This window comes from Anser anser, assembly GCF_964211835.1.
Source record: "Anser anser genome assembly, chromosome: 1".
In the NCBI taxonomy this organism is placed as follows: domain Eukaryota; kingdom Metazoa; phylum Chordata; class Aves; order Anseriformes; family Anatidae; genus Anser; species Anser anser.
The window spans coordinates 190,274,326-190,283,933 of record NC_139720.1 but is presented as its reverse complement, the minus strand read 5'-3'; the positions used below and the strand labels follow the sequence as shown (position 1 = coordinate 190,283,933).

The 9,608-nt window shown below is 41.3% G+C and overlaps 1 protein-coding gene across 1 annotated transcript; it reads left to right on the top strand.

The window, feature by feature from the left end:
• Positions 1 to 388: 388 nt before the first annotated feature.
• POMP (proteasome maturation protein) lies at positions 389 to 8,101 on the top strand. The gene is made up of 6 exons (XM_083849552.1): positions 389 to 477; positions 1,580 to 1,677; positions 2,458 to 2,518; positions 3,840 to 3,941; positions 5,827 to 5,920; positions 7,590 to 8,101. The coding sequence occupies exons 1-6, from the start codon at positions 475 to 477 to the stop codon at positions 7,655 to 7,657; spliced, it is 426 nt and encodes a 141-aa protein (XP_083705678.1). The 5' UTR covers positions 389 to 474; the 3' UTR covers positions 7,658 to 8,101.
• The last annotated feature ends 1,507 nt before the right edge of the window (positions 8,102 to 9,608 follow it).

The window sequence follows — 9,608 nt, the reverse complement described above, 5'->3', positions numbered from 1 at the left end:
CCTGTGCTGCCCCCCGGGGGTCTCCCCAGAGGCCATGAGGCCATGTTTCCCCCTGGCAGCATCACATCAAGCATCGCTCCCTTGACGCACTCCCTCGTGCCACCAGCATTGACGTGGCTGAGGTGACCCAGGAACGGCCACAGAGGGGCGAGGCAGGGTGCACTTGCCCCTCACGGCACCTAAAGGCCTGGCATGGCCGCCCCTCTCATGGCCGCCCCTCTCATGGCCACGCCAATGCCTCCCCAAGTAGTGGCTGCCCCTGTAATGGCGGCCCCCCCCCCCCACAACGGCCGCCATCAACAGCCCCGCCCCCTGCGAGGCCCCGCCTCCCCTCCACAAGCCCCGCCCCCTCCACGAGACCACGCCCCCTTCCATGAGGCCCCCCCCCCCCCCCGCCCTCCCCGTGCGCGTGACGGGGCGGGGCGGAAGTGGCGGGGGGGAGGAGGCGGAAGTGGCCGGGAGCGCGGAGCCAAGATGGTGAGCGGGAAGGGCTGCCGGGAGCAGCGGCGGCGGCGGAAGGGGGTGGGAGGAAGGAGCCGGGGGTGCCGCCGCCGCCGCCTCAGTTCCGCCTCAGTTCCCTTCCGTGAGGGGATGGAGGGCGGCTGACGGCCTGCCCCGGCCCTTGGGCTGCCCCGCTGGGGGGTGGTGGGGCGGTGCTGAGTCACGGGGGCGGCGCGGCCTTGGTGGGGCCTCGGGGCTGGCTCCGAGGGGTCCCTGCCCTCGTGAGGGGCCCGGGGCTCCGGGGGGGCCTCACAGAGCGCGGAGGGAGAATCCCCTCCCTCACCCTGCTGGCCTCGGTGCTGTTGGCTCAGCCCAGGGTACGGGTGGCTTTCTGGGCTGCAAGTGCATATTGCTGGCTCGTGTCGAGCTTCTCGACAACCAACACCCCAGGTCCATATATATTTATGCATATTATAACAGGTATTTTAGGGGTTTTATTTCTAATAACTATTAGGTTATTGGCTATTATTCGTTGCTCTCTTGCTGAGGCACATTGGGTGAACAATCTGAAAATCACCTCATTAAAACCAAACAGGTTAGCTTTAAATTGGTGGTGTGGGTGAAGTTGGTTTTACATTGTATATCTGTGGAGGTGTGGTGTTCTCATTTTCCATACAAGTTACTGTTTCTCCTCTGTTCTTTCAATGAAGTAATACTAGAATGCTTGAGCGCACCTTCCTCTTTATGTGAGCCTTAAACTATTTGTCCATATTCAGTTAGATCTTGCTTGATTTTGCCTATACTGAAATAAATGAATGCTCAGAGCTGTCTGCTCCATCAGCTGAGCATGACCTGCAATCTTCCTTTCCATGCCCACAGCCCAGGGTGGGAACAAAGAAGGGGTAACTGTGAATTTCTGTTCTAGCCAGGTCCCCAAAACGTTTCATCACTACCTTTGTCCGTCATTAGACTCTCCAAAAGAATTTAGTGGCAGTTTTTTGTAAAGAGACTGTGAAGTCTGGGGTTCGTGTGTGAGTAGTTTGGGAAGCGTTTTAGCAATTTGTTTCGTTTACCTGGTCTAAGCGCATATGCAAAAGGAGGCTGATTTTGTTGAAGTAATGCTCACTTTGTGTTCCAGGATTCCAGAGGAGCTGCTTCTCTGTTGAAGGACAGTATCCCAATTACTGATTTTTTAGCTTCTGGATCATTTGAAGGTCATAATCTTCTGCGCAGAGGGTACGCTTTGCTTTTTGTTGTTGAATTTTGACATAGCTGATGTTGAACTTCAGATAAAGGAAGAAAGCACGTATTAAATCTTCTGTTTTTTAAAGAAGGTTCTTGGCAGGTATATTGCAAATGCCATAGCCTAAAGCCCACGTGTTTAGTCAGTTGTCCTTCAAGCTTAAAATTTCTGTTGAACATCACTTTGACATCTAGGTAGTATTAATGGATTTCCACCCGTTTGCTTCCTTTTTAGAGAAGTGATGTCCTAATGTTAATCAATATGAAATATATCCTAGTTATACATATATACAAGTGTTCTGCAGCAGTGCATGAAGTGGTTAATTTCAGCACTGATACAAAAAATAAAGTTTATCTAAATCTATATATCTAAGCATGCCTAAAACACACCGTGTATTTCAGCTGCAAAAGCTTGGTGATGTCTAAAATCAGATATCTAGCCGGGACATAATTAAACCTATACAGTTTTCATTTATTAATGGATTTCCCTTTCTGAAGGGAGTCAAGGAAGAACAGCTGTTGCTCTATTTTGTTGAACTTAAAACCTAAGGAAAAAAGATGCCTGAAGTTAAACATTTTCTGTCTTCTGACAGTGCTGTAGATAGCTCTTATTTGTTTTTTGCCATTAAGCATTAATTCTTTTTAATAGTTCAAACTGTACCAGTCCTGTGTCTCTGAGGATTGATGCTTGTATGTGGGGTTAGTTTGGAATACAACTTAAAAATTGGTGTCCTGATTAATTTTTTGAGGTTCAAATTATCCTTGTGTTTTTAGCTTTACAAGTGTGAGAAGTGAGTTGTTGCCCAGCCACCCCCTGGAGTTGTCAGAAAAAAATGTAAGTACAGTGTTACATGTAGTCTTCTTCACACTTAACTAAATTACTGATTGAATTAGCAATGTGGTTGATTGGGCTGCTTTGTGCAGCTGCAAGTAATGAGCAAAGTCTTGTCTTTAAGAAAATAAAGGTGTTTAGCAACAGTAACACTTTATTTATGGTAGTAACATTGCTGGCAACTGTGTTTAGGTTTTAACCTCCCACTTGTGACTCAAGTTTGTAGGTGGGCTTCCAAGTTGTGGTTTACTTAGTAAGGTGTAGTCATTTAAAGGTTGTGTATGCTGCCTCTCATTAGGTGGCTGGCACTCCTGCCACATCTGGAAAGCTGATCCTCCTATTTTGCCGTTAGGTTTGCCATAAACCTTCATTTTCAGGCTTTCAGACTGTGAGCCCATAAATACTTTTCACTAAATTACTAGATTCCATGTAGAAATTTTACACATGCAATTTGTTGTAGATGTAATCTTATCAAACTTAGCCATCACTTGTGAGCTGCTTAAGAATGGTCTGTGGATCGCAGGTTCAAGGTTTTGTCACGCTCACTGAGTACAGGTTTAAAATAAGACATTTGTATTTTTTGTTTTCCTTTACAGTAGTGTATTATGTTAGCACTACAAGTGTATAGCCAGTATGGCAAAAGCCAGAGCTGAGGATGGATTACCCAAGCTTCAGAAACATCGAGCAGAAGTTTGTTTCGTATACTTGAGTAGTCACGAGACAGCACTTTTTCATTTAAAACAATACTCTACTGGGTAGAGAAGCATGTTTTCTTCATATTATTGATCAGTTTTTGAGCAATTGGTAAAATTGAGCTTTTCTTTGTTTTTTCAGTCATACAGAGTATATATGATGCTGCCTTCCTATATGATCAGAAAATAAATAGTTCAAGTGATTTTATGTAGAGTCTTTTAATAGCTAAAATCAACATAAATTGTGGCTTTACACTTTGTGGTCTTACTTTAGCCCAGACTTAGCTTTCCAATTTCTATGCTCGTAATACTGTAGCAAAGTAATGCTCAACTCCACCACTTGGTGGAGTTACATGTCCTGATTGTTAAAAATAACAAAATTGCCACTCTTGATTTGTAATCAAATCCAGCAAAACTCAATTTTAGTTCTATAAAACAGATGTTAGTGCATCATTACCCTCCATGTGCACTTCAGATGCATGTGATGGTATCCCTGAACTTGTACATGTAAATGTTATTTAAGTAGATGTTCATTTAAGTAAATGTTTATTTAAGTAGAATGTCACAAATCTGTTCTGTGGTTGTACTTGAAAATAGCTATTTCTGAAAAAAAAACGTGTTGTTTGTGATAGTTCCAGTTAAATCAAGACAAAACAAACTTTGCCACACTGAGAAATATTCAAGGACTCCATGCACCACTAAAGCTGCAGATGGAACTCAGAGCAGTGAAACAGGTAGGCATTCTTATCTAACTGATATAACTTAAAAATATTGGGGGAATTTTTATCTAGGAATATTTAGTTTCAGAAAGATTCCTTTCTGTCTTGAAATACAACCACTTTGTTTCCGAAAGAGACTTTCATGGAACTGCTTTTGTTTAAAAGCAAACTTTGCAATTAATAATTTCCAGATCAGTCAATATGCTAAATGCTTTCAGCTGCAGTTCTTTTTCTTGGTTGTGTGGTGAAGTGGTAAGCACTCTAGGTTTTCTGTGGACAAGCTTCCTGTAAGCCTTCAGAGAAAAGCAGGAGGAATTGAGTATGAATTCTACAATTAATACTTCCCTGTGTGGAACATGAGACCTTCATAGGAAGGAATCTCTGCATCTGTAGAGAAAGGAGACCTTAAGGGTTTGAAGCAGGTAGTGATGTGGGAGTGGATACAGAGGTTATGTAAAAACTGAAGCAGAAAATTTATGTCATTATTATTGTTCTGCAGCTGTTCTTGTAAGATCGGGGAGGTCTACTGAGAGCTAAGTTCAAAGGTTTTAACTTTTAATTGGGAAGCTGAGGCTGCCTTCTCTTCCTTCTCATCTCCTAGGATGGAGAGTAAGTGGAGGGTGGGTGACTTGGTCCCTTAGGATACACAGAAAGCTCAGTGGTCTTAGTGAACTTGTTGGGGCTTGTTGAGGGTAGTCCAGCTGTTAGTTGTCTCTCCAAGTGAGTGGGAGCAATTTTACACTTCCTTTCTGCGGATCAGTTGCTACTGAACCACAGTGAGTGATACTAAACTTGGTAGAAATTTCTTGTCCTGAAGATGCAAAAGGCAAACAGAATGTAAGAAAACATCCCTTGATCTCAACGTTGCTCTCTTGTGAGGAAACATCTTTTTCTTACCGATGTTAGCATGTGGTAGAAAGTGAGGCAGGTGAGGACAAAGATCCTCTAAGCGTCTCCAAAATGCATTTCTGGGGGTGGTGGGGTGCAAATTGGAGATTAGAAGGTTGTTCACTGCTGGCTTTTGTGTATCATGTTAGATATATAAGCTCCCTTTTGGTTTAATTTCACCTTTCACCTAAAATTTAAGGGAATAAATAGTATGTGTATTTGAACTTCTGATAATTGTACTATTAGTTATAGTTATTCTGGAAATCTTGACACTTTGTGTAAAGAGATAGTTACATGATACTTCTGTTTGTAAAATGCATTCATGGTATAACTGAGGTCTCTTTATTAGCTATACTGCTAGTAGTGAATGTAATTGTGAGGACAGATATGCCATTCTTGAAATACTTAGTCTGAATATTGTACGTAACCACTGGATTTTGTTGTTGCAATACTGTAAGTGAAGGGCACAGAAAATAGGCTTGAAAGTAACTGGGAGTGGACTTCAAGCTTAAAAACTGTAGGGGATCTGAGAAATAGATTTAGTTTAATTGTAAGGAGGATTATGCTTCGGTATAAAAATTAGTATAGCTCTTTCATATATGTTTCTGACTTTTCAGAGATAGGAAACTTAGAATGTGGTTTCCAAACATTGCAAGGTCAGTCTCCAAAACTGACTTCAGGGTGTAGATGTGTTGCAGGGACTTGCCAGCTATGTGGGAGCAGATCAGGGAAGGGGACAAAACCAACTTTTTTTTTGACTGCTGCACTTTTTTTAGCTGCACTGCAGTGAAACCTGTAAATCTAGTGAAAGGCTGTTTTCAAAACAGTGATAAAAAACAGGATGGTGGTGTTGGGTAGGTTTTGATATTGTTGTGTGCCAGTAGTTCTTATTTCATCATTGTGCTCAAAGGAGGAGGTGGCTGTCTGTCTCTCTTCTCAGCCAATTCAGACAGAAATCCAAAAATCTCAATTTCAGTTTTGCAAAAACTTAACTCTTGTTGTCTTTTTACAGGCCCAGCGTCTCCCCTTTCTTCACAGCTCAAACATGGCAGTGGATACTCTGAGGGGAAATGATGAATGCATTGGCTTTGAGGATATTCTTAATGGTAAATACTTTGTTTTAATGTTATAGAAACATTTAAAGGTAAATTTTGGGAACTGTGAAGTTCTTTGCCTCTAGGGTGTAAGACCTTTTAAACACACAAAATGCAAATAAATTGAATTCCTAAAGGCAAAGAAACACTGGGGGAAGGAGGAATAGATGTGGTTCAGCTGCTAGTTGTGTGGAAATCACTGAAATACTGAATAAATCTGTTTGCTTCTGGTCTGGGTTTCTTAAGGAGCAGAAGACTATGTATTGTAATGTGTAGCTTATGTTATATGCGTGGTTCTCCAGAAATTTTTGAACTAGTTACACCAATTTTGACAGGCAGAGGCTACAAAGATAAAAGGTTTTTGTAAGTTCTATTATTAGAAAGAAAGAAAGGCAGAAGGAGATACTGAAATAATGCACCACAGATGAGGGAGTCTTCCCACCACTGCATATTAATTCAACAGCTAACAGCTGTGTGATGGGCTCCTGACTGACAGTACGTGTGAAATAGAATAAACCTGGAAAAATAGTTTAAAGGGGGGAAAAAATGACTTTCTGACTTCTGTCTAGCCAGCTGTTAGGGACACAGGAGGAAGCAGAGGGTGTTTTGAGGTAGGATTGGGGAATGGAAAAAGACAGGGATATGGGAAACTGGGAATAATGGAGGAGCAAGTGGGAATCTAGAGACATGAGGTAAATCTGGTGTTATTTCCTGGGATGGATTTACAGGGAGCAAGGGAAGGAATCTCAGGTGATTGCGCTTCAGGGGGTGAAGCGATAACCAAACTCCTATAAATTGCTTGATGTTTGCTGTAGCTTGTAACAAGCTGTTGCATGTTTATAGAGTGCTATGGAGTGAGTGGTTAGTTAAAATTGTTTACAGTAAGGCTATATTTATCACATGGAGCTATATTAGGTAATTTTGGTGTCTCTGGACGAACATCAAAAAGACATTAATATACCTTAGTTACAGGGGAACAAAAATAGTTAAGCACACCTGCAAAGAGAGGTACCTTTCTTCCAAGGTGTCTTTTTTGGCCTTGGTTTTCATATGGAAATGAAGTTCATACTGTCAGTAATTGGCATGTCTTGTGTCATCTGCATGTTCCCTGCTAACCTTTGAGTATAGTGGCTAATATGAACCATACTTTATAGAGTGGAGATCTCAAAGATACTTAAGGGCATATAATTTTTGTGAAAACAGGCAGTTAATTGGAGAAGAGAAACCACAAGTATGTCCCAACTAGCAGAAGGGCTGGAGTGTGAGCTCCTATTGTGCTAGACCCCAGAGAAGCTGCATTGGAAAGATGTATGGCACTTATGGGAAGAGCTTTGGTCAGAGTTGCTTTTTATTAGACACAAAGCTCAGCCTGGAGATTCAGGCTATAGGAGACTGTGCTTATGTAATAATGTTTGGTTTTACTTGAATTGTTCTTTCCCCTACCCCTTCACAAAACACTTGTACCAGTGTTCCACTGAAGGTGCGTTGCTTATCTGATTATTGCTTTGGACAGAGGCTTACGAGTTAGAGAGACCTGCACTACACAGTACTGTCAAGAATCAGTCAAACAACTTTTGCACTAAGCATTAAAATGGAAAAAAAAATGAATGTGGTTATCTTTGTAGTCCCTGTTGGTCTTTGGGGCAAAGTAAAAGCCTAATGCTGTTTACTTTTTTTTCAGATCCTTCACAGAGTGAGGTTATGGGAGAGCCACATGTGATGATGGAATACAAGCTTGGTTTATTGTAACAAAATGTACTCCTCAAACGTTCTGTGCATGTCTTTATACCGCAGATCTAAATACACGATTACTAAATTGACACTCAGTGTTAAGCAGTCATACAGGTATCATTTGCCTTCCTTGATGAAGAGGCACATTAAATGTTTAAAGTCTATAAATTGTTCTGTGCTTGTTGTCAATTATATAAATGTCCTGTAACTAAATAGTTTAAATGTCTCTTTGTACACTGCTCAGGACAATAGCTTCTTAACTATGGAAATCCTATGTATACAAGAAATCCAGAAATACCCATGCATTTTAAAACTGATTATTGTAGGTAAATGCACTTAATGGATGTTCTTGCAGAAGAACTTTTTAAGGGGGGAAAAAAGGTGTTTTCCATTGAGTAACTCTGTTCATGAAAAACTTCCATACACTTTTTTAAAGTATTGAATAAAGGTTTGCTATAAATACTGTTGCGTTCCAAAATATAATTACTCATAAATTAAAAGTCTCTTACAGAGTACAGATTTTACAGACCAGGGTTTTAAATATTCATCTTTTCCAGATTTTACTGTATTGCTTGTGATGGTATCTGACACTATACTGACTATATATATGACACTGGTGACTCCCTTCCCTTCTTTTTTAATGGAGGAAAAAAAGTCTGTGGTTCAAAAGGACCAATTTCTTGTCAGCTACAGGGAGCCTGAAACAATATGTGTAAGGCAGGAACTATGTTTATCCAGCAGCTTTTAATTATTCTTAGGTAGAATATTAAGTGCACTTAGTGTCCTGTTGTAGATCATTTTAGCAGAAATGTTGCCATAACCCTCCTCTCACAATCCCAGAATCTCAACCATCTCTTGTACTTTTCAGTACGCTTAAAGCTGCCACAAATTCCCTACCCATGTGCACCAAAGCCTCTAGCTCCCCCCCTTGTAAATTTTGCAGTGCTTTTTTGCATATTGATTGCAAAACAAGTTAAAAACTGAGATGACACAAGGTACTTTACTGGCTGTTTTATTTGTTTTATATATATTCATTTAAAAGTGAAACTTTAAAATTCTCTATTGAGAGTTGGGTAGATTGGAGGCTTTTGCTATGAAATACAAATTAAGACTTCTTTTGTATTTTTTGCCTCAGTGAGGTTAAACAATAAGACTAATAAATTTGGCATGAAAGCATAGACCTGCTCACTATCTTACGTTGCTCTTCTTTCAGTGAGCTGGTATACTTCATTGACGATTGGGATTGGCTGCTAATTTATAAGTGGCTTAAGTTTCTTGGCAGTTATGTATAAACCAAGAGTAAGCTGTTGTAAAGCAAACTGGCTCAGGGGTCAGGCCAGAAAGGCTAAGAGATTACCTAGGCAGGTCTGGGATGATTTAAGATACTGTAGGAGGATTTTCAGGTCTGCCTTCCTACTGATGCTGTTCCAGGAATGGGTGTGCAAGAAGCAGTTGGCCCACAGTTGTTCAATGACTGCTACTTTGTAAACTCCCTGCCTCTGCGTATGTAGCTGGTCAGCCTTTCCTAGTGAGGGTTGAGAGATGGATGCTGTTGCACCTGAGCAAAACTACATAAGACTTCGTAGAGTTTCTCATTAGTGAAAGCAGAGTGGACATGTTAGGAGACCTGACTTAATTTCTAGGTGGCTTTGTTCAAGGTTTAGTATACTTTATCTTTGGTGAGATCAAGCCATAGTCAGAGCAAGGAAGCTGCATTGTTCATCGTATCTGTAAGGAAGCTGCTTTTAAGGGTTAGCAAGGCTGGAAAGCAAATGGTATATTTAAGAGGCACATCAAGAATTTATGTGGTATGCTGTTAACAAAGTCATGGGAGTCAAACAGGACTGACGCAAAGTGCTTTCAAGACACAAAGGAAGGGCTGCACTTGCTAAATGTTGCAGTGGATTGATGTGAGGGCTGGTCATCCTGGCCCAGCCCCTTCTCCCTATTTCACACAGGCTTCACTGTG

Bases quoted from the DNA above. Each gene is read 5' to 3' on its own strand.
- POMP (XM_083849552.1), top strand. The intron at 2,519-3,839 runs GTAAGTACAGTG...TGTTTGTGATAG, and splicing joins TGGAGTTGTCAGAAAAAAAT to TTCCAGTTAAATCAAGACAA. The intron at 5,921-7,589 runs GTAAATACTTTG...CTTTTTTTTCAG, and splicing joins CTTTGAGGATATTCTTAATG to ATCCTTCACAGAGTGAGGTT.